Source organism: Leucoraja erinacea, chromosome 3 (genome assembly GCF_028641065.1).
Source record: "Leucoraja erinacea ecotype New England chromosome 3, Leri_hhj_1, whole genome shotgun sequence".
Classification (NCBI taxonomy): domain Eukaryota; kingdom Metazoa; phylum Chordata; class Chondrichthyes; order Rajiformes; family Rajidae; genus Leucoraja; species Leucoraja erinaceus.
In genome coordinates this window covers 1,121,836-1,147,334 of record NC_073379.1, presented here as the reverse complement: position 1 = coordinate 1,147,334, position 25,499 = coordinate 1,121,836, and the positions used below count along the sequence as shown (strand labels likewise).

Genomic DNA, 25,499 nt, shown 5'->3' with positions numbered 1-25,499 from the left:
AAAAACGGAGTGCAAAAGTTTTTATAGATATGTGAAAAGAAAGAGATTAGTTAAAACAAATGTAGGTCCCTTGTAGTCAGAAACAGGTGAGTTGATCATGGGGAACCAGGATATGGCGGACCAATTGAATAACTACTTTGGTTCCGTCTTCACTAAGGAAGACATAAATGATCTTCCGGAAATAGCAGGGGCCCGCGGGTCAAAGGAGGTGGAGGAATTGAGTGAAATCCAGGTTAGTCGGGAAGTGATGTTGGGTAAATTGAATGGATTAAAGGCCGATAAATCCCCAGGGCCAGATAGGCTGCATCCCAGAGTACTTAAGGAAGTAGCTCCAGAAATAGTGGATGCATTTGTAATAATCTTTCAAAACTCTTTAGATTCTGGAGTAGTTCCAGAGGATTGGCGGGTAGCAAACGTAACCCCACTTTTTAAGAAGGGTGGGAGAGAGAAAACGGGGAATTACAGACCAGTTAGTCTAACATCGGTAGTGGGGAAACTGCTAGAGTCAGTTATTAAAGATGGGATAGCAGCACATTTGGAAAGTGGTGAAATCATTGGACAAAATCAGCATGGATTTACGAAAGGCAAATCATGTCTGACGAATCTTATAGAATTTTTCGAGGATGTAACTAGTAGCGTGGATAGGGGAGAACCAGTGGATGTGGTGTATCTGGACTTCCAGAAGGCTTTCGACAAGGTCCCACATAAGAGATTAGTATACAAACTTAAAGCACATGGCATTGGGGGTTCAGTATTAATGTGGATAGAGAACTGGCTGGCAAACAGGAAGCAAAGAGTAGGAGTAAACGGGTCCTTTTCACAATGGCAGGCAGTGACTAGTGGGGTACCGCAAGGCTCAGTACTGGGACCCCAGCTATTTACAATATATATTAATGATCTGGATGAGGGAATTGAAGGCAATATCTCCAAGTTTGCGGATGACATTAAGCTGGGGGGCAGTGTTAGCTGTGAGGAGGATGCTAGGAGACTGCAAGGTGACTTGGATAGGCTGGGTGAGTGGGCAAATGTTTGGCAGATGCAGTATAATGTGGATAAATGTGAGGTTATCCATTTTGGTGGCAAAAACGGGAAAGCAGACTATTATCTAAATGGTGGCCGATTGGGAAAGGGGGAGATGCAGCGAGACCTGGGTGTCATGGTACACCAGTCATTGAAGGTAGGCATGCAGGTGCAGCAGGCAGTAAAGAAAGCGAATGGTATGTTGGCTTTCATAGCAAGAGGATTTGAGTATAGGAGCAGGGAGGTTCTACTGCAGTTGTACAGGGTCTTGGTGAGACCACACCTGGAGTATTGCGTGCAGTTTTGGTCTCCAAATCTGAGGAAGGACATTATTGCCATAGAGGGAGTGCAGAGAAGGTTCACCAGACTGATTCCTGGGATGTCAGGACTGTCTTAGGAAGAAAGACTGGATAGACTTGGTTTATACTCTCTAGAATTTAGGAGATTGAGAGGGGATCTTATAGAAACTTACAAAATTCTTAAGGGGTTGGACAGGCTAGATGCAGGAAGATTGTTCCTGATGTTGGGGAAGTCCAGGACAAGGGGTCACAGCTTAAGGATAAGGGGGAAATCCTTTAAAACCGAGATGAGAAGAACTTTTTTCGCACAGAGAGTGGTGAATCTCTGGAACTCTCTGCCACAGAGGGTAGTTGAGGCCAGTTCATTGGCTATATTTAAGACGGAGTTAGATGTGGCCCTTGTGGCCAAGGGGATCAGAGGGTATGGAGAGAAGGCAGGTACGGGATACTGAGTTGGATGATCAGCCATGATCATATTGAATGGCGGTGCTGGCTCGAAGGGCCGAATGGCCTACTCCTGCACCTAATTTCTATGTTTCTATGCTATTGAGGGAGTGCAGCGTAGGTTCACAAGGTTAATTCTCATTATGGCGGGACTGTCATATGCTGAGAGAATGAAGCGTCTGGGCTTGTATTCTTTGGAATTTAGAAGGATGAGAAGGGATCTTATTGAAACATATAAGATTATTAAGGGTTTGGACACGCTAGAGGCAGGAAACATGTTCCCCCTGTTGGGGGAGTCCAGGACCAGGGGCCACAGTTTATGAATAAGGGATAAGCCATTTACAATGGAGACGAGGAAACACGTTTTCACACACAGTTGTGAGTGTGGAATTCTCTGCCTCAGAGGGTGGTGGAGGACGGTTCTCAGCGCCAGACATTCGTGCCTCCATTCTCCTCAATCTGGCTGGTACAGAAGCCATTCGACGTGCGTGCAAGTTCCACTATGCCCCAGCGCAGGTAAACACTGCGGGTATTCAGATAGCCCCAGCAGATACTATAGATGACCCCGTCTGCCTACTGAACAAGTGTGAGCTATGCACTAATCTCGTAATGGAGCGCCACAGATTATTTCCACGCAGCCAAAGCCAAGGCGAGCCAATCGAAGCCTATATCAGTTCTTTAAAGCACATCGTCAGCCGATGCGAGTTTGAATACCTATGTGATAGTCCTATACCTATGATGTATATGTTGCTGGCACGTTTTACCAATCACTCAATCAATCAATCAACCACTCAATCAATCAATCACTCATTCAATCAATCAATCAATCAATCAATCAATCAATCAATCAATCAATCAATCAATCAATCAATCAATCAATCAATCAATCAATCGATCAATCAATCAATCAATCAATCAATCAATCAATACTTTATTGTCATTCAAAAATACACCAGCAAATGCAAGTGAACAAAATTTTGTTGCATTTGGCTCACCGTGCAACATAAAATAAGAAAAGGATAAAATAGATAAAAAGATAAAATAGATAAAAAGATAAAATAGATAATAGTGGCGGCACTTTATATGGAATTCAAGAGTCTGATGGCTGATGACCTGGCCCAGCGCCGGTCTTCACATGTGCCCGGTAGATCAGGTGACGGATTCATTAGTAATGTTCGCATGCAGCCACTCGTGAACAATGCCCGGCTTATGGAAAACTTTACCGCAATCCGTGGCCCTGCTACAGCAAGAAAATTTACAGCCAGAACTTTCCCACGTAACTCCCACATCAACCTCTCTGACCAACGAGGACATGCTGCCTGCTATCATGGGTAGGAGTATAAAGATACATTCCTTGTCGGACTTGTCTTGTAAACACTGAGATCCCATGGTCGCTCTCCTCATTAACGGTATGAGTGATATTGCTAAGCAGACACTGGAGCTCGTTGCAACGTTCTGTCCTTATCTGAGCTCAACAGGATTCGAAAAGCCGAGGTCATCAATCAAACCGCCGTCACATTACTACCATTCGGAGGGGGTGCAGTGCTCCCTGTTGGAAGAGTTGAGGTACAGTGCCATCTAGCGCCATGTGTCAACAATCTGAGCTTCTTTATTGTCTGAGCAAAAGTGACCTCTCTGCTAGGCATTGACGCCTGTAACGACCTAGGTCTGGTCACCTTCGGTTCATCAACTGTCTACAAACTGCAGCTTTACTCAACAGTTCCTGGCACAATACGGAAATCTCTTTGACAACAAGCTGCGCAAGCTTCCCGTCAAGTACACGATCATGACCGACCCTGAGATCCTGCTAGTTGTCCGTCCTGCACACCGGATTCCCCATGCTATGAGGGATCGCGTACAAAAATAACTCAACAGAATGGAGACTCTGGGTGTGATTGCCCCTGTCATTGACCCATCGGACTGGGTCTCAACCATGGTAGTAGCAACAAAAAAGAATAAGGAAGAAATAGGGATTTGCATCAATCCTGAAGATTTAAACACTGCCATCAAATGACCACATTATCCCATGCGTACAGTGGAAGATGTCGCAGCGCAGCTGGGCAAGGCAACAGTATTCTCAGTTCTAGATGCGAAGAGTTCATTCTGGCAGATTTGGTTGGATCACAACTTTTCCAAGCTAACCACTTTCAACAGACCCTTCGGACATTACAAATTCCTGCATATGCCGTTCGGCATAAACTCGGCTAGTGAAGCATTTCAGCGCACTATGGAACAACTATTTGCAGGTTACCCATGCTCTATCATTGTTGATGACATTCTTGTTGCTGGACAAACAGTACAAGAACACGACGCTAATTTAAAGAAAGTTCTGGACCGCGCTAAAGAGATCAACCTCAAGTTCAACCCCCTAAAGTGCAAATTCCGAGTGAGCAAGGTGAACTATGGGAGTCATTTGTTCACCAGTGATGGTCTCAAACCAGATCCATCAAAGATTATTAACGAGTTACCAGCACCCACTGATATGACCAGCCTGCAGAGATTCCTTGGCTTGGTAAACTACTTGGGGAAATTCATTCCGAATTTCAGTGAACAATCGGCCCGACTGCGCCAGCTAACCCACAAAGACATTGTTTGGTTCTGGCATAAACAGCAGAAGAGGGCGTTCGACACTCTTAAACAACAAATGTCTTGCGCCCCCACCTGTGACGCCTCCCAGTATGGTTTAGGAACAGCTTGTCTCCAAAACAACGGGGAAGGCAACAGACCTGTTGCCTATGTTTCTCACACCATGACCGACATGGAACAACGCTACACTCAGATTGAAAAGGAGCTGCTAGCGGCCTTTTGTGCTTGCAAGAAGTTTAATGACTTTATCTTCGGAATAACGGTGACGATTGAAACTGACCATTAACCACTAATCAGCATTCTGAACAAACGGATACACGCTGCTCCAGCGCTCCTCCAACGTATGATGCTACAATTACAGAAGTATGAAATTGTTCAAGTTTACAAACGTGGCAAGGACATGCACTTGGCTGACACCCTGTCCCGAGCATCCAGCAGCACCGGCTCAACCATACCACCGTTTCCGGCTTCTCATGATCCGGTCGTCTCACCCATGACCATGCCACCTCGACCCCTGGCAAGGTCTCCAGTTTCATCGGCTGGGATGCTGCTTCAATCTCCTGCACCTTTTCTACCACCGATCACATCTCCGGTGAAGGGAGGAAATGCAGGACTGTACCATACACGCGCTGGTCGCACCTGCACGCCTTATCCTTTAAGAGAGTTAGATCGAGCTCTAGGAGCTAGTGGAGTCAAGGGATATGGGGAGAAGGCAAGGCATGGGTTATTGATAGGGAACGATCAACCATGATCACAATGAATGGCAGTGCTGCTCGAAGGGCCGAATGGCCGCCTCCTGCACCTATTTTCTATGTTTCTTTGTTTCTAATCCAAAGTACCAGGATTATGTTTAAACTGCCTCTGGTGTTAATCCCTTCAGTTTACTTATACCTACCACATGTAATAATTGGTACATTTATTTTGCATGGAATTTTTACATCTATTTTATTATGAGTTAATTAAGAGGAATGATGTAGATTAGTCTGCCTTTACTATATCTATCACCACACGGATTATGCGTGCTGCACGTTCCTTATGTAGTCCAGTCCAGATCTTCATCCCTTCCCTGGACTGCTAGTATAGTTAAGTTAATGCGTCACTGTCTCTCGGATGACTTGATGCAGACAACGGGGATGAAAGCATGTAATGTTCCCTCCGCTTGTACTGCAATAAAGACTATGAGCTATAACTTCTATGTGTGTGTCTCATAGAAACATAGAAAATAGGTGCAGGAGTAGGCCATTCGGCCCTTCGATATGATCATGGCTGATCATCCAACTCAGTATCCCGTACCTGCCTTCTCTCCATACCCCCTGATCCCTTTAGCCACAAGGGCCACATCTAACTCCCTCTTAAATATAGCCAATGAACTGGCCTCAACTACCTTCTGTGGCAGAGAATTCCACAGATTCACCACTCTCTGTGTAAAAAATGATTTTCTCATCTCGTTCCTAAAAGATTTCCCCTTTATCCTTAAACTGTGACCCCTTGTTCTGGACTTCCCCAACATCGGGAACCATCTTCCTGCATCTAGCCTGTCCAACAAGGTTTAATGTTTTATGTGTCATTCCTAACTGTCACTATATGTCATGTTGTCACTTGCGTGCGGAGCACAAAGGCAAATTCCTTGTATGTGAATATTTGGCCTATAAAGTTATTCATTCATCTCCTGAATGTGCAATCCCCAATCCCCACCTTATCCCAAAGATGTTAGTAAGATCAGCACAACACAACAATAATGTGGTCGATTACAGTTAATTGCAACTCTTACAGTTCAGGTTTTTAGTTTAGTTTAGTGCTACAGCGTAGATACAGTCCCATCAGCCCACCGAGTCCATGCCAACCATTGATCACCTTTCCACACCAGTTCTATGTCATCCCACCTTCTCTTCCACTCCCTACACATTAGCGGGAATTTTACAGACTGTTGTGGAAACCAATGCGGTCACAGAAAGAACGTGCAAACTCTACACTGACAGACACCCCAGGGCAGGATGGAACCCGGATCTCTGGCACTGCCAGGCAGCGGTTCTAGTAACTGCGCCTCTGTGCCACCCATAATTAACTATATATTTAAATGTTCTTCCTAAATATTTTTGTTTTGTACCAAAGACTAAAGAACTATATCCATAACAGATCAAAACTCCTCACATGGAATTATAGTTTCTTCCTATTCTCTTCCCAGCTGTTATCAGGCAACTGCACCACCCTTCAAGATTCAATTTTAATTGTCATTGTCAGTGTACAGTACAGAGACAACGAAATGCATTTAGCATCTCCCTTGAAGAGCGACATAGCAAACGATTTGAATAAAAAATAAATAATAAGTGGGGGGGGGGGGGGGGGGGGGGGGGGGGGGGGGGGGGGGGGATTGGCAGTCCCCGAGGTACGTTGTTTAGTAGAGTGACAGCCGCCGGAAAGAAGCTGTTCCTCGACCTGCTGGTTCGGCAACGGAGAGACCTGTAGCGCCTCCCGGATGGTAGGAGGGTAAACAGTCCATGGTTGGGGTGAGAGCAGTCCTTGGCGATGCTGAGCGCCCTCCGCAGACAGCGCTTGCTTTGGACAGACTCAATGGAGGGGAGCGTGGAACCGGTGATGCATGGGCAATTTTCACCACCCTCTGCAGTGCCTTCCGGTCGGAGACAGAGCAGTTGCCATACCATACTGTGATGCAGTTGGTAAGGATGCTCTCGATGGTGCAGCGGTAGAAGTTCACCAGGATCTGAGGAGACAGATGGACCTTCTTCAGTCTCCTCAGGAAGAAGAGACGCTGATGAGCCTTCTTGATCAGAGTAGAGGTATTGTGGGTCCAAGAGAGGTCATCGGAGATGTTGACTCCCAGGAACCTGAAGCTAGAAACACGTTCCACCTCCGTCCCGTTAATGTGGATGGGGGTGTGCGTGCCACCTCTGGACTTCCTGAAGTCTACAATGAGCTCCTTGGTCTTCTTGGAGTTAAGGGCCAGGTTGTTGTCAGCGCACCATGCTGCTAAGTGCTGGACCTCCTCCCTGTAGGCCAGCTCATCGTTGTTGCTGATGAGGCCAATCACCGTTGTATCATCTGCATACTTGATGATGGTGTTAGTACCATGTACAGGTGTGCAGTCATAGGTGAAGAGGGAGTAGAGGAGGGGGCTCAGCACACAGCCCTGAGGAACGCCGGTGTTCAGGGTGAGGGTGAAGAGGTGTGCTTGTCTAACCTCACAGACTGGGGTCTGTTGGTTAGAAAGTCCAGTATCCAGTTGCAGAGGGAGGGGTCGATGCCCAGGTTACCGAGTTTGGTGATCAGTTTTGATGGAATAATGGTGTTGAATGCTGAGCTGTAATCGATGAACAGCATTCTTACATAAGTGTCTCTGTTGTCAAGGTGGGAGAGGGCGGAGTGAAGTGCCGTTGAGATGGCATCCTCCGTACTCCTGTTCTTGCGGTAGGCAAACTGATAGGGATCCAGTGTGGGGGGTAGGCAGCTTTTGAGGTGTGCCAGGACCAGCCTCTCGAAGCACTTGGTGATGATGGGGGTAAGTGCAACTGGGGGGAAGTCGTTGAGGCTTGCCGCAGTGGAGTGTTTTGGCACTGGCACGATGGAGGTGGCTTTAAGGCAAGTGGGGACAACTGCTTGGGCAAGTGACAGGTTGAAGATGTCAGTCCAGACGTCTGTCAGCTGCGCAGCTCAGGCACTGAGCACGCGCCCGGGGATGCCGTCAGGGCCAGCAGCCTTACGTGCATTAGTCCTACTCAGTGCCACGTACACGTCGTAGGGGGTGAGTGTGAGGGGTTGGTGATCGGCAGGTAGCACAGCCTTGATGGCTGTCTCTAGATTGTCCCTGTCGAAGCGGCCATGGAAGTGGTTAAGCTCCTCAAGGAAGGAGGCATCGCTGGATGTGGGGGTGATGTTGGAGGGTCTGTTCCGTGATGGCCTGGATGCCTTGCCACATGCGTCGGGGGTCGGAGTTGTTGTTGAAGTGCTCCTCAATCCTGAGCTTATGGCAGTGCTTGGCCTTCCTGATGCCCCTCTTCAGGTTAGCCCTGGATGAACTGTAGGCTCGAGCATCGCCTGACCTGAAAGCGGTGTCCCGTGCTTTCAGCAGTAGCCTGACCTCGCTGTTCATCCATGGCTTCTGATTCGGGTATATGGTCACCTGTTTGAGGGAGGTGACACTATTGATGGTGGAGTTTATAAAGTCACCCTACCACAACTAGAGAGCAGTCCTGAACTACTATCTACCACATTGGTGACCTGAGCGCATCTTTGATAGGACACTGGCTTTATCTAAACATTATTCCCTTATCATGTATATGTACACTCGATTGTAATCATGAATTGTCTTTCCGCTGATTGGCTTGCTTACAACAAAAGCTTTTCACCGTACCTCGGTACACGTGACAATAAACTAAACTGAAATGTGCAGTGGTGAAGGGTCACAGATGTCCACCTAGCCATTCCCCGTGATTCTTGTAATCATTCAGAATACTTTAATTCATGCAGAATACAAAGGATCGGCTAATTTTATGATTTATTGACAGGCTAAATAATACGACATTTAAAAAAAAATGAACAGAATCAGTCCAGCATGGTTAAAGCACTCTTTATAAAGGACCCCTTTCCTTATACTTAATACTAAGCAGTTGCAGGTTTCTCTCTCGATAGAACTTCATGGAGAGATGTTGCACATGTATTAAATACATTTTGGGTTTCCCATGAAATTTACATCTCTCACAAGATAACCACAGGAGAATCCTTCAAATCTGACTGAGCACAAAGGCATCTGGGGATAGGAGTTATGGTTATAAATGGTCAGGGATCAACACTGGCACTTATTGTGGAGCCAGCACCGCCATTCAATATGATCATGGCTGATCATCCAAAATCAGTACCCCGTTCCTGCTTTCTCCCCATATTCCTTGATTCCGTTAGCCCTAAGAGCTAAATCTAACTCTCTCTTGAAAACATCCAGTAAATTGTCCTTCCCTGCCTTCTGTGGCAGAGGATTCCACAGATTCACAACTCTCTGGATGAAAAATGTTTTTCCCCATGTTTACACATCTGTTGTGCTGTTGCAAAATTCATTGTTCCATTTCGGACCATATGACAATAAAACACTCTTGACATAAAGAGCGATGATTTTCATGGAATAACATTTAACCATTCGAAATAAAGACTCTTATGTTAGTGCAAAGCCTTTAACTGCAGAATTCAACAAGCATCTAGAATGATTATACTTAGACTATATAAAAATCTACGGGGTAATGTTTCCACACAAAGAGTGGCGGGTGTATGGAATGAGCTGTTGCAGAAGGTCGGAATCCTTTGGGACTTGAATGAAATGCCATGATTTTTTTTGTTCCTACTTCCAAGCAGATTAGTCGAGTTCATTTTCTGGATCTTCCAGAATATTGTGTATTTTTCCTTGCAACCATTGAAATGTTTTATCTGCAACACGTTCGAAAAGGTTGACATCGGCGTGGTAATAGTGATGCAGGCACTTGTGGTTACAGCAGTCATTTAAAACATCCAAAAAGTTGCAAAATGACTTTGACAACGTGTTCCACTGATGAGGTTCTGGGTACTTTTCTCTTGTATGTAAATAGAGAATCTACAAAAGGAAGGAACAGTGAGACAGGCTTTGTAAAGGCTTGTAAAGTTAAGATAGTTAGAGTATAACTGAACGAAAAATCTACCTTCATAAAAAAGGAGTTGAGAAAAGGTTTTGTCTTTCCTCGGTAGTCACTGCACAGCTGATCCACGGTCCAATAATAACTATTGAGAGATTTTAATATTTTGAAGGCTTTTTTACAGTAGCCTCCTTTACCATCTATCTCCCCAAATACAAAAGCATCGATTCTTGAGAAGGAAGGTCTAGAGAAACAAGAATGATTGTTGTCATTGTACCTTTGTTAGATTTGGTTATCAATTACACTAACTCATATTTCTGCCCAGGAGTTTGCAATCCACACTGGGAGTTCACAAAGTAATGTAAATATATTTTATATTTATATTATAAAGAATGGTGGCACAACAGTAGAGTTGATGCCTTACAGCGCCAGAGACCTGGGTTCGATCCTGAGTACGGGTGCTGTCTGTACGGAATTTGTACCTTCTCCCCGTGATCTGCGTTGGTTTTCTCCAGGATCTTCAGTTTCCTCCCACACTCCAAAGATGTACAGGCTTGTAGGTTAATTGGCTTGGTATCATTGTAAATTGTCTCCAGTGTATTAGATGGCGTTAGTGTGTGGGGATCACTGGTCGGCACGGACTCCGTGGACCTTTTTCCGTGCTGTGTCTCTAAACAAAATAGTATTGGGTAGGTAGCACTGGATATTCAGTTTCCATCTGTTGGGCAATACAGTAATACTATAATAACATAAGCAGACAGTGTTTAATCATTATTTAACATAGAAAATAGGTGCATGAGTAGGCCATTTGGCCCTTTGAGCCAGCACCGCCATTCAATGTGATTATGGTTGATCATCCAAAATCAGTACCCCGTTCCTACTTTCTCCCCATATCCCTTGATTCCGTTAACCCGAAGAGCTAAATCTAACTCTCTCTTGAAAACATACAGTAGATTGTCCTCCACTGCCTTCTGTGGCAGAGGATTCCACAGATTCACAACTCTCTGGGTGTAAAATGTTTTTCCCCATCTTAGTCCTAAATGTTCTACCCCTTATTCTTAAACCGTGACCCCTGGTTCTGGACTCCCCCAACATCGGGAACATTTTTCCTTCATCTAGCCTGACCAATCCCTTCAGAATTTTATGTTTCTATAAGATACCCTCTCATCCTTCTAAATTCCAGTGAATACAAGCCCAGTCGATCTATTCTTTCATCATATGTCAGTCAGTTAATTCTCATTTTAATTGTTTTGTCAGTTTAACTTGAGCAATTTTTGCATTTCCACTGCTAAAATTCCCTCTTTGGATTGATATTTATGTATGTTTGATTATACATTTGTGAAGTATCTTGCAATAATTTTAGTTTAGTGTAATAGTTCAGAGATACAGCATGGAAACAGGTCCTTCAGCCCACCGAGTCCAAGCCAAGTCACTGGTACACCAAGTTCTATGTTATCCCATTTTCACATCCTACACACTAGGGGCAATTTACGGAGGCCAATTAACCTACAAACCTGCACGTCTTTGGATTGTGGGAGGAAGCCAGTGCACTTGGTGGAAACTCACGCAAGTCTATGTTTCTAAGTTACTTCTGCTTTTTGTATCTATCTTTGCAGATACACTGTTGTTTTATCCAGGGTCTTACGAGATTAATTATTTGTTCAATTAAATAACAATTTAATGGCACGAAGACGCAACAATATTTTCTACCTCCAGTATAATCCCTGGCAGGTCATATCTATCCCAATGCTTTTGATTTGCTCTTGTTGTTCACAGCTCAGCCACTTTGACTTGCCACACAGCCAGCTTGGGAAAGGCCACTTCACATCGGAGAAAGATAGGGCATTTTCAATGCAAAGTACCATGTCAATACTTATCCAGTTGATCATCAGAGGCAAAGCTGAAGCTAGCACCTTCTTTTTTGTAACTGCAAACACAAGTTAATAATCAGTTAAATGCTTTGGATAGCAAGTAAGTGAAATAGCAAGCGAAACATTAATTTCATTTAAGGTACACAAAAATGCAGGAGAAACTCAGCGGGTGCAGCAGCATCTATGGAGCGAAGGAAATAGGCAAAGTTTCGGGCCAAAACCCTTCTTCAGACATTAATTTCATTTAAATTGAACAAACACATGTGATGTAGTAGATGATAATGGTAACTTTTAAAACATCTGTTACTAAAGTTAAAAATAAATGTTTGCAATACAGCAGCAATGATCATCTAGGACCAATGTTATCTGGGAAATTGTGAGGTTTCAGACGTGATGGGCGTCCAATAATCACTCTTTATTTTTACTTTCAAATGAAATTGTAGCATTAATGAAAGGATGTTTATCGCATGACTTGGCACATTACAGTTCTCAAACCTTTAATTAAAATTGCCACGTTCCAAATCATCATCTACTCATACACGAAGGCCTACCAGAGAATGGCCTTTATTTGCTATCTTATTACACAGACACTCTACCAACCTGCATCCACTCTAGAGCAATATCCCGGTGAGCCACTGCGGCAGACGCCACCCGGCGAACAGCGGAGTCGGCGCGGCTGGAGCCCATTGGCAGCGGAGTCGGCTGCGGAGTCACGGGTCGAGAGAGTCTAGGTCTAGGATCTTTGGTCTGGGTTAGCGGGGCCCACTGCTGTGGACTGGGTTGGCACCACGGAGGCGTCCAGAGAGAGTGCAGAGATCAGTACGGCGGTCGATGGTGCCGACCGACGGACAAGGACAGACGCGTGGAGTGTGGACGCCGCTGCCGAGGGAAGGAACAAAGGAGGACCTGCCGTGGGGGGGGGGACTACTGCGAGGGAGGGGGAAGAACAATGGACAATGGGGACTTGGCGTGGGAGGGTCACCATGGGGGTGGGGGGGAACTAAGGGAGACCTGACGCGAGGGTACTTTAAGTGCCCTTTATTTGCATATCCTGGCTATGCAAGCAAAAAATTTCACTGACTTGTCACATATAACAATAAAACATAGAATGAATGATATTGAATGAATGACATCTTTATTTCGATCGCTTAAAAAAAAAGAAAAGAAAAGATGAAAATGAATAAATAAAAGGAAAATTATATATATACATATATATATACATAAATACATACACACATACATCCATATACATATATACATACATACATATACACACATACACATACACATATACATAACATATATGTACATACATAAATTAAACAATCAAAAGCCAATTTCAACATAATACACATTAGACTCGTTGGAAAAGGGATAGGAAGCAGCCTATGCTTGTCAAGTCCTACCCCCATTCTTCACCATTAACAAATGCAAAATTCAATAAAATAAACTAAACAGACAATTCAAATAAAACTACTCCAATCAAGCTATTAAGAAAAAACGAACAAAAAAAGAAAAGAACAAAAAGACCAAGCACCATTAACATCTGTGAGATTTACATTATATTCATACTTTGTTTAATCGTTTCGTCAAGACCATTCCACAAAACTAGCCCACAAATGGAAATACACAGACTTTTTAAATTGGTCCGAGCATAATGCTGTTTCAAGTTTAGTTTCCCTCTAAAGTTATAACCCCCCTCTCTGTCCTTGAACAGTTTTTGTATGTTTACAGGTAGCAGTTTATTTTTTGCTTTATAAATTATTTGTGCAGTCTTAAATTCTACCAGATCCTTAATCTTTAAGCTGTGTAATTTTAAATACAGTATATTGGTGTGTTCATGATATCCTACATTGTTTACTATACGCAAAGCTCTTTTTTGTAGTGTGCTTAGTGATTGTAAGGTGGTTTTGTAGGTGTTGCCCCATACTTCCACACAGTAATTTAAATATGGTAACACAAGTGAGCTGTACAGAATATATAGTGCTCTCTCATTCAAAACATGCAGGCATTCATTAAAGATCCACAAAGAATCCTTGATACAAGCCCATATCATGAAAGCCACTTCTCAGCAAAAGCAAGCTTTGATCATGAGGTCACACGGTCATGAGTAGAATTTCATCATATGTCAGTCCCGCAATCCCGGGAATTAATCTGGTGAACGTACGCTGCACTCCCTCAATAGCAAAAATGTCCTTCCTCAAATTAGGAGACCAAAATTGCACACAATACTCCAGGTGCGGTCTCACCAAGACCCTGTACAACGGCAATAGGACCTCCTTGCTCCTAAACTCAAATCCTCTCGCAATGGCCAACATGCCATTAGCTTTCTTCACTGCCTGCTGTACTTGCATGCTTACTTTCAGTGACTGATGTACAAGCATCTCCCCTTTTCCTATTCTGACACCATTCATATAATAATCTGCCTTCCTGTTCTTGCCACCAAAGTGGATAACCTCACATTTATCCACATTATACTGCATCTGCCATGCATCTACCCACTCATCTAACCTATCCAAGTCACCCTGCAGCCTCATAGCATCCTCCTCGCAGCTCACATTGCCGCCCAGCTTTGTGTCATCCGCAAACTTGGAGATGTCACATTTAATTTCCTTGACTAAATCGTTAATATATATTGTAAATAACTGAGGTCTCAGCACCAAGCCTTTCGGCACCCCACTAGTCACTGCCTGCTATTCAGAAAAGGACCCGTTAATTCCTACTCTTTGCTTCCTGTCTGCCAACCAATTCTGTATCCATGTCAATACCCTACCCCCAATACCATGTGCTCTAATTTTGCACACTAATCTCTTGTGTGGGACCTTGTCAAAGGCTTTTTGAAACCCCAGATACACCACATCCACGGGCTCTCCCTTATCCATTCTACTTGTTACATTCTCAAAAAATTCCAGAAGATTAGTCAAGCATGATTTCCCCTTCATAAATCCATGCTGACTTTGACCGATCTGTCACGGCTTTCTAAATGCACTGCTATCTTTTAACAATTGACTCAAGCATCTTCCCCACTACCGATATAAGGCTAACTGGTCTATAATTCCCTGTTTTCTCTCTCCCTCCATTCTTAAAAAGTGAAGTTATATTGGCTACCCTCCAGTCCACAGGAACTGATCCAGTGTTGAGAGAACATTGGAAATTGATCACCAATGCATCCACGATTTCTAGGGCCACCTCCTTGAGTACTCTGGGATGCAGACCATCAGGCCCTGGGGATTTATCTGCCTTCAGTTCCAACAGTTTACCTAACCCCAATTCCTGACTAATGTGGATTCCCTTCAGTTCCTCCCCCCCACTAGATCCTTGGTCCCCTAATATTTCTGGGAGATTATTTGTGTCTTCCTTAGTGAAGACAGAACCAAAGTACTTGTTTAAGTGTTCTGCCATTTCCTTGTTTCCCATTATACACTCACCTGTCTTTGATTTTACTTCGGAGTCACGTGAGTGACTACGTGAAGAGCCCGCTCAGCACACATGCGCGGCATTGTGTTCAGCAGTGCAACAGCGGCCGCATCGGGGTGGGTGAAAGAACGGACCGTCAGGTAAGTACCCTGAGGTCGGTTTTCTTTCACAGGAGAGCCTTCTACTTTGTTTCACAGGCAGAGAACAAAGGCTCTTGAACTAACCTGTCCCCCGCTCGACTCCAACGGAGGAGCGTTCCATCTGGGGGGGGGGGGGGGGCAGCAACAGGCGGTAGGACCGCTTACCGGGCGCTCCGCCATCCCCGACACCGTGCCGAGCCCAGTCCCGCTAGCGCCTGAGCAGCGGGCTGGAAGTAAGGCTACCGAAGAAGCGTCCGGCCGGTGGCTTCCGACTTGTCGGACGGGGACGTCTCTCCACCTGCACGGGGGAGAGACAGCCGCCTGAGCTGCATGGAGCGGCTCCTGGAGCAGGTGCTCCAGCGAGACTCGCTGCGTGAGGGGCGCTCTCGCAGGGGGAGTTCAGGCACTCCCTCCACAGTGCCTTGTGCACTGCCCATCGCTTCCTCCTTACCCAAGGGTAGCTTTGGTGACCAGGACTGGGCTGGTCAGGAAGAGGGGACGGGACGCTGGCTGAAGAAGTTGGGAGTATGGCAGGGGTGCAGGACCAGGAAGAGCTGCTGAGTGTGGTGGACCGCTACGTGGCAGCCCCACGTGCAGGAAGGCCATTAGAGCCTAAACTAGTGGCCAGCATCAACCACCTCTCCAACAGGCCCCTACAGGAGCAGGTGGTTAACGAGGCCTTAGAATTGTACACAGCTCCAGAAAATTGTGAGTCCCTCAAAGTGCCGGCTGTCAACAGCCAAATCTGGGGGCACGTCGGGACAAATATTCAGAACCAGGAGCTGATTTAAAATTTTGTTGTACATGGTTCATGTTACAATGACAATAAAGAAACTATTCTGATACTGCAGCGGATCCTCAGGCTCCTGACGTCAGCCATCACATCATTTGCTCGTTCTATGGACAATACGGAGATGACCACAAACCAACAAGACACTCTCGCACTGTTGTACAACACGCAGTTCGAGATAAATAACCTCCGTAAATAAATCATAAGACCTCCCTAAATCCAAAATTCTCGGGGTTGTGCAAAACCCCAGCCACTGAGCCAGACACACTGCTCTTTGGCAAAAACCTCACGAAAAAAGTAAAAAATATGGAAGAGGCCTCTAAAACTAAAATAATGAGGGCAGGCCCCGGGACGAGCAAACCCAAAACAACAATACCCAAGCGGCAGCACCCCATCGCATCCACCAGTCGACGTCTACCATATGGGACTGGTGAAAGCTCGGGGTCCGCATTTTATCACCCAAAGTCTTTTTCAGACCAAGGCCCAGAGCGGACCCCATGGAAAATGCGCCACCCCCCAACATCACCACCACGTCAGACAACGCGCAAGACTCGCTGGTCTAGGAAGAGACAGAAGAAACACCCATAACCATGGAGGTAGGGGGATCTGGTTCCTACCAGCATATAGAAAATAGGGGCACAATACTAACGGGGGAGATTACACCTGTTTAAGGAACCATGGGAGTCTATCACGAGTGACAAGTATATACTCAATAGCATTAGTGAATACAAAATACAATTTATACTAGAAAAATTTCCACCAGTTCAACGTTCACCCCAGAGGGTCTTTTCCCTCTCAGTTAAAGAGAAACGAGAGGGACAAGCTGAACTGGTGGGACTAATCACTAAGAGTATCATTGGAAAAAACAAAACATGAACCCTTGGAATTTGTGTCAAATATATTCACTAAAACTAAAAAAGATGGTAGGTGTCGCATCATCATTGACTTAACTTCACTAAATATGTTTTGTTAAGTATGTACATTTCACAATGGAAACGTTTGTTACTGCCAAACAACTGATTTCCAAAGGATACTTCATGGCAAGCATTGACCTCAAAGATGCTTACTCAGTACCCATTCACAAGGATCATCGCAGATACCTGAAATTTACCTGGATGGCAGTTTAAAGCATTACCCGATGGGTTAACATCAGCCCCAAGATTATTCACCAAGATACTAAAACCAACCCTGGCAATATTAATAAGACAAAAACATATGGTCATGGCATATCTTGATGATATCTTAATAGTAGGCAAGACCATGGAATTGGCATGTCAGCTGTGTCAGCTACCAAACAGTTGTTCGAAACCTTGGGATTTGTCTTACATCCAGATAAATCTAAGTTGAAGCCATCCACAACCATGGACTTCTTGGGCTTCACAATTAACTCAGCCCACATTTCTGTGACTTTGCCAAAAGACAAAACAACTGGATTGGCACAATCGTGCAACAATTTAATGGTCAACGAGCGACCAACTATTCGACAAATAGCAAGAGTAATTGGGGAAATGGTAGCAGCATTTCCGGCTACACAATTTGGACCTTTGCACTATCAAAACTTACAAAGAGCAAAGGTACAGGCACTAAAACGACATGCAGGTCATGACCAGATCATGAAATTACCCACTGAAGCAATATCAGAACTACAGTGGTGGGCAGAAAACGTTTGGCATAGTTTCAGCCCTATCATCATCATTAACCCTACTTTAGCTATCCAAACAGATGCCAGTGCTCAAGGCTGGGGAGCGACTAACTCCATATCCAACACAGGTGGTAGATGGACTTACCTAGAGTCATCATTACTACTTACACTGGGCATTAACTATATAGAGATGTTGGGTGCCCTTTATGGTTTTAAAAGCATATGCATCGAATATGCATCACTTGTATGTACGGTTACAAATAGACAATAGTGGTGGCCAACATTAACCATATGGGCGGCATAAAATCGATATCATGCAACAAATTGGTCAACACAATTTGGCAATGGTGTGTTGAAAGACATATTTGGCTATCAGCAACTTACCTGCCAGGTAAGCTAAATACAGTGGCAGACACCAGGTCACGCAAATTTAATGACAACACCGAATGGATGTTAAACCCCAAAGTGTTTGCAAAGGTTATTTTTTTTTTAATTAAAAGAAATAAAAATGGCACGCCAGATATTGACTTATTTGCATTAAGGCTAAATCACCAGTACCTATGTATGTCGCTGGGGAACCAGCAGCGATAGATGCGTTCGCGCTGGATTGGGGAAAAACATCTTCTAGCTGCATGGCAGATCTGCCTCATCATCCAGAGACTACAACACAGAATACAAATGGACTCTGCTTCAGGTATTTTGATAGTACCCGACTGGCCTACACAGCCATGGTTCCCATTACTCCACAACATCCCTCCGAACATCCACAAGAAAACAGTACTTGTCCAGCATCAAAAAGTGGGAGAAGTACTGCTTGGATACAGGGACCACCTACTCAACCGCTACAGTTACCAACGTACTGGAATTCCTGGCGAACCTTCACCACGATGAAGGACTCAGCTACAGTGCCATCAACTAAGCTAGAAGTGCCCTGTCTGTCTATTTAAAACAAGCTCCAGGCCAACAGGCCATGGGGTCCCACCCGCTGGTGGTCAAACTAATGAAGGGTATTTACAACTCTAACCCCCTAGACCAAGGTACACCCATATATCCACCGGCCAGATCCCTCAACCTGGAACAATCTACGCTCAAAACACTCATGTTGATGGTACTTGTATCTGCACAGAGGGTCCAGTCACTACACCTATTGCGACTGGACAGCATGCTCACAGCTCCAGACCAGATCTCTGTCATTATCCAGGGACAGATCAAACAGAGCAGACCAGGAACACCTAATCCAGTCGTGGAATTCCGGGCTTACCCGCCAGAACCACGGTTATGTGCCATGACCCACCTACTGTCCTACATAGACACAACCAAAAATATTCGAGGGAGTGGAAAAGCCTTATGGGTCAGTCATAAAAAACCTTATGGTCGGGTGACGAGCCAAACCATTTCGAGATGGCTCAAGCAGGTGCTAAAAGCTGCTGGGATAAGCACTAACATGTACAAATCTCACTCCACCAGGGCAGCATCCACGTCGACGGCCAAAAGAATGGACGTGCCTATAGACCACATCCTGGCTACAGCAGGATGGTCAGGGGAAAGAACGTTCAGAACTTTTTATAATAAGCCGTTGGCAAAACCTGCTTTATTTGCAGAAATTCTTTTACAGACTGCAAATATTTAATTTAAGCCCAGGGGAGCAATTTAATTTCTTTGTTGTTATTGTTAAAAAATACCGTTGTGTTTTTCTACAAACAGATTCATTGGTTGATTCACACACTTCCTCCCTTTGGCAGTCACGTGACTCCGAAGTAAAATAGTAAGATTAAAATTGAACTTACCAGTTTGATGTTTGATCTGTATTTTATGAGGAGTTACGATGAGGGATTACGTGCCCTCCGCTTCCACCCTCAATAATATTGGGTCAAACTGATTACTGATGTCTCCTTTTTTTTTTTTATGTTTTTATTTCAATTACTTTATCTATCTGTGATTCCACACTGCTGCTTTGAAGTGTGCCGCGCATGCGTGCTGGGCGGGCTCTTCACGTTAAAAAATTGTATAAAATAATAAAAATATTAAAAACGAAACTTCAAACTGGTAAATTCTCGTTTACTCTTACTATTATAAGGGACCTACATTTGGCTTCACTAATATTTTCCTTTTTACATATCTCAAGAAGCTATTAGAGTCTGTTTTTATATTTCCCACAAGCTTTCTTTCATGCTCCCCCCCCCCCCACCCCCCCCGCCATCTTAATTAACCGCTTTGTTCTCTATTGAGTTCTAAATTTCTCACCGTCCTCCTGTTTGCTGCTTCCTCTGGCCAATTTATATGCCTTTTCATTGGATTTAACACTATCCTTGATTTCCCTCATTAGCCATGGCTGAGCCGCCTTCCCCTGTTTTATTTTTTCACTAGACTGGGATGAACAATTGTTGTAATTCATCCATGCGATCTTTAGATCTTTGCCATTGCATCTCCACTGTCAACCCTTTAAGTATAATTTGCCAGTCTACCCTAGCCAATTCCCAACTCATACCTTTAAAGTCTCCTTACTTTAAGTTCAGGACCCTAGTCTCTGAATTAACCATTCCGCTCTCCATCCTAATGCAGAATTCCACCATATTATGGTCCCTGCTTCCCAAGGAGATTTGCACAAGATCGCTAACCAATCCTTCCTCATTACACAATACCCAGTCTCGGGCAGCTTGGGCAGCTTTCAACCCAGTGGTATGAACGTTGATTTCTCAAACTTCAAAATGAAAGTAAACATGCAGGTACAGCAGGCAGTAAAGAAAGTGAATAGCATGTTGACCTTCATAATGAGAGGAGTTGAGTATAGGAGCAAAAAGGTCCTTCTGCAGTTGTACAGGACCCTAGTGAGACCACACTTGGAGTATTGTGTGCAGTTTTGGTCCCATAATTTGAGGAAGGACATTCTTGCCATTGACGGAGTGCATCGTAGGTTTACCAGGTCAATTCCCTGGGTTGGCGGGTCTGTCGTATGCTGAGAGAATATAGCGGCTGGGCTTGTACACTCTGGAATTTAGGTGGTTGAGAGGGGACCTTATTGAAACATATGAGATTATAAATGGTTTGGACATGCACGAGACAGGAAACATGTTCCTGATGTTGGGGGAGTCCAGAACCAGGAGCCACAGTTTAAGAATAAGGGGTAAACCATTTAGAACGGAGCTGAGGAAACACTTTTTCACACAGAGAGTTATGAGTCCGTGGAATTCTCTGCCTCAGAGGGCGGTGGAGGCCGGTTCATTGGATACTTTCAAGAGAGAGCAGGATAGGGCTCTTAAAGATAACGGAGTATGGGGATATTGGGAGAAGACAGGAACGTGGTACTGATTGGGGATGATCAGCCATGATGAATGGTGGTGCTGGCTCGATGGAACGAATGGCCTACTCCTGCACCTATTGTCTATTGCCTTGCTTTCCCTCGCTCTCCATCCCTCCCCCACCCTACTTCTCCTAGTTCTCCTGGTCCTGATTACATTTGTATGTATTACTCGTTGTCAACTTCCTATCAGCTAACAATGAACCAAAGGGAGGTTGTACGTCATGGAGGTCACGACCCATGCAACGCCAACTGGGGTACAAGTGGTGAATGTCAGGTGAGCATTTACTACGGCTGCCAGCACAGCCAGCCCTTCTTCTGTCCCAGCATCCGGACTCCACACTCTGGTTCCGCGCTCGCGGACCCCGGGCCGTCTGTCCCCACGGTCGGGGGATCGGTTCGGTGTGTCACCCACAACCCGTGACAGTGCTGCCGCACAGGGGGAGACGGGGCAGAGGGCGGCCGTAACCGGACACGCTGACCGTGGGGGGCTGTCCCGAGGGATGCGCTCCTTCGGCCGCTTACACCTTGCTCGGGTTCAGAGCAAAGATGTCAGGTAAGTTCAGAGCGTTTGGTTCTGAGCACTCAGTCACCCTTCACAATTGTCTTCAGCGCAAAAATTGATAATTTTGGCGCTTTTTAACAGGTAAGAATGCGTTCTTAGCTTATAAAAAAACGCCAAAATGGTCAATTTTTGCGATGTAAATAATTGTGGAAATCGGGGTAACCAATTGTGGTAATTGTGGTAATCGGGATAAAAATCACAAACCGTACGTGAAGCAAGCCACGGAATGCATAATTGTTAGTGGCTAATTGGATATAATCAACCTCCGCTAATTGACAATATCCTATTGAAAGGTAGTGGGTGTTTAAGCTGTCAGGACATTTTATTATTTGCCAAAATATACATCTCAATAGCATAATGATAGAAAACTTACTTTTCCACACACTGCTCGTAAAGGGGCTGTCCCACTGTACGAGGTAATTCAAGAACTCTCCCGAGTTTAAAAATAAATCAAACTCGTGGTAAGCATGTAGAATGTACGTAGCGGGTACGTCGGAGCTCGGGACGTCTCTTAGCGGCTCGTAACGCTACCCGGGAAACGCAGTAAGCTCGTGAAGACTCGTGAAGATTTTTCAACGTTGAGTACCTACGAGTGGCTATTACCGTAATTCTCTTGAGTTCGAATCAGGGGAAACTCGGGAGAAATCGTCAATTAGCTCGTACAGTGGGACAGCCCCTTTAGTCTGGAGATTTTTTTAATGATAAATGTAGCTTCAGAAGCGTTTTCTTTTTGCATGTAAAAACCCGCTTGAGAAACATGGGCGATTTTAAAATTTCACAGCCAGATTTATCACTTCTGAAACTTTTTAGATACCAAAGGAATCAAGAGAAAACACAAATAATGCCTAACTGTTGATGAAATGCAGCAAGCAAACGCGATTTCAATCTTGATATCGGCACGGCCAATGTTCACCACCTACTTTAGCCGTTGTTGTCCCTTCAGCTGTTGCTTCTCTCTACCATAATTTCGCCTCACTTTTGGTATTCAGAAGTAGGATAAATGTAGGTATGTTGCAAAACTTACCTTCAGCGGCGCTGCAGTTCTGTCGCTGCCCGTGTGCGCGATTTTGGTGCCTTTGAGAGGGGGGCGGGTTTAAAACGCGATTTTCGCTCGGCTATTCAAATCAAGGTTGTTCAGGCTACTTAGTTGCTGACGAAAAATTGCTGCGACATTAGTTCACTGCAGCTTAAAAAAAAAAATTGGTTTATTTAATTGTTATAGTAGGTTAAAAATCATCCTCTAAACCCGTGACCGCCACAAACGGGACGGATCTCATGTAGAGGACATCGGAAGGCAGGCTGTTTATTTTTACATTAAAAAGCGCTTTTTAAGATCCCTTTATACAAAATTTTATGTTGTGAGTAGCTAATTTGGGGCCCCATTAAATCACCGCAATGGGAACGTTCCAAACCAGTGCGTTCCACAAACTCCCACTTGCAAGCTGATTTAAATGGCCATTAATTTACAGCAATTGAACACTAAATTCCTTCCACTTGGCCTATAAATTAATGTCAATGAGATTTAAAAATCATGTTTTATTGTGAATTCTTGTGTGAAAGTTCTTTGGACACTTCGGCTATTTAAAAATGTTCATCTTTCCTTAAGAAATGGATAGATGTTTAGATCTAGTAATTGAATTTTGGAATTAGCTACAATTGGGTAACTAACTAATTATATGCTTAATTTCAGGTCATCCAAGTAAGATTGTTTAATATTTGTTTCAAAATGCTTCAATCTATAATAACTGAACATTTCTTTCAGTTCTCTTAATTTTTAATAAAGTTATGGGCTTTTGACTGTCCTTGATCACAGCTTTTGTGTTAAGTCAATGGAAAATCAATAGGGAACAAGATGCTAATTTCCGAGTATGAAAAGGCCATAACATTTTTAATACTGAAGATGTGAAAGTGAATTAGTTGTCAAATTAAACTTCTTTTTATGCTTTATCTGATGGGATAAATTGCAGACTTGATTTTTTAAATCTCAAAATGTTGTAACATTGCTACTAAATGCCTCTCCCGGCTACCCCGACTTCCACAATTATTTCCAGCGCAAAAATCAACCATTTTGGCGTTTTATAACAGGTAAGAAATTGTTATAATTTTTGTTTTGTGTATTTAACAGTGTATGCTGTAGGTTGTCATGTCCTCCAGATGGATAGAGCTGCTCCGTGCATCACGCCCTTTGACCTGATGACCTTACGAGCAACCCCCCCTATTCTACATTTCCTTATCACCATCTGTCATTTCCACAGCTTATCCTTCCTTATCTCTAGGTTCTCTCTCCCCTGACTCTCAATTTGAAGGATCTCGACCTGAAACACAGTCACCCATTCCTTCTCTCCAAAGATGCTGCCTGTCTCGCTGAGTTACTCCAGCGTTTTATGTCTGTCTTTAGCAACAGTGAATGTTTAGTTTCATGTAATCATAACAGAATCGTTTTAAACTCTGACATTGTTTAGATTAATTTGCTATTTTGTTCATTACTGTTTAAACTGATTGAGTAAAGCTGTTTTACATACGATGAGGGTTTATATGTTTTTACCTTGAAAGCCATGATCATTCTTGTAGTAAAGTTCTTTGTATTCGTTTACCAAATTATACAACCTCAAAATGGTTTGATCGTGAGAAAGCCATCTCCATTCTCCATCAACATGCTCATGGACTCCAAACAGGTTTAAATGGTGATCACCAGGGGCAACCTTGAGTTTGCCCAACTGTAGGGGAATGAGGACATCAAGTTCATTCACTGCTTCTGTTTTGGTTCCGTCCGCGACACTCCCAACTAGAATGAAGTAGTTTGCAAACAACTTGTCCCGCTCATGAATAAATTCAAGCATCTTTTTCAGCGTGGACTGCAACGTTTGTTTTACTTCCCTTTTGTCTGAATCTTTCCTGATGATTCTTCTATAATATTCTTGCAGGGGCTTCTCTAATTGATCAATCCTTGCAGATATATTCAGATCCATCGTCCTGCGGATATTTTGCAGCAGTTCTGGATCCTTAGCTGAGACGTGTGTTGTGTTTGCGGTGAACCTCCCCACCCACACGAGTTGAACTTCCTGTGCAACTGATAGCGCAGAACGAAACACTCTGACAAAGTGCATTAGTCTCTTGAGCAATAGTTACTGTTTAACAAACACAAGCACTCGTGTTTATTTTAGGAGCGATTGACCACATAAGCAGGGAAGATATATTTAAATGCATTAAATTTCAAAAATCATATTTAGAGTCTATGGGTGCTGTGTGTATGGAGTTTGTATGTTTGTATGGAGTTTGCTCCGGTTTCCTTCCACACTCCAAAGACACGCAGATTTGTAGGTTAATTGGCCTCTGTAAATTGTGTCTAATGTGTAGGATCAAATGATTGCTGGGCGGCACAGACTCGGTGGGCCGAAGGGCCATGTCTGTATCTGCGCTGTATCTCTAAACTAAACTACACTAAACAATTTTCATTTTATATATATATTTATTCTGAATAAAGTTTTTTTTTGGTGGAAAAATATCTTTAAATGTTCCAATCGTATCCACCTTTATCACTTCCTCTGGAAATTAGTTTCTTATATCCTCTATGTGAAAAAGCTGTCTGGTGGGTGCCCTTTAAATCTTTCCACTCTCACCTCTAACCTATGTCCTCTATTTTAGATGCCCTTCATCCTGGGAAACTACTATGACCATCCTCTTGACATTGTCAGCCTTTTATAGACCATGAAAGAAACCAAAATGCTACTATAAAACTTACACATGCTTTTTAAACTGCGTTCTGCTCCTCCCACTTGCGGCTGAGTGTCTGTGAAAGATTAAAAACTTGAAGT

General features: G+C 44.1%; 1 protein-coding gene across 1 annotated transcript; it reads right to left on the bottom strand.

Moving 5' to 3' along the window:
• Window positions 1-9,019: 9,019 nt before the first annotated feature.
• On the bottom strand, window positions 9,020-25,116 carry LOC129694433 (uncharacterized). The gene is made up of 4 exons (XM_055631155.1): window positions 24,230-25,116; window positions 11,672-11,888; window positions 10,028-10,205; window positions 9,020-9,942 (listed from the first exon to the last, which is right to left on the bottom strand). The coding sequence occupies exons 1-4, from the start codon at window positions 24,789-24,791 to the stop codon at window positions 9,709-9,711; spliced, it is 1,191 nt and encodes a 396-aa protein (XP_055487130.1). The 5' UTR covers window positions 24,792-25,116; the 3' UTR covers window positions 9,020-9,708.
• Between the last annotated feature and the right edge of the window lie 383 nt (window positions 25,117-25,499).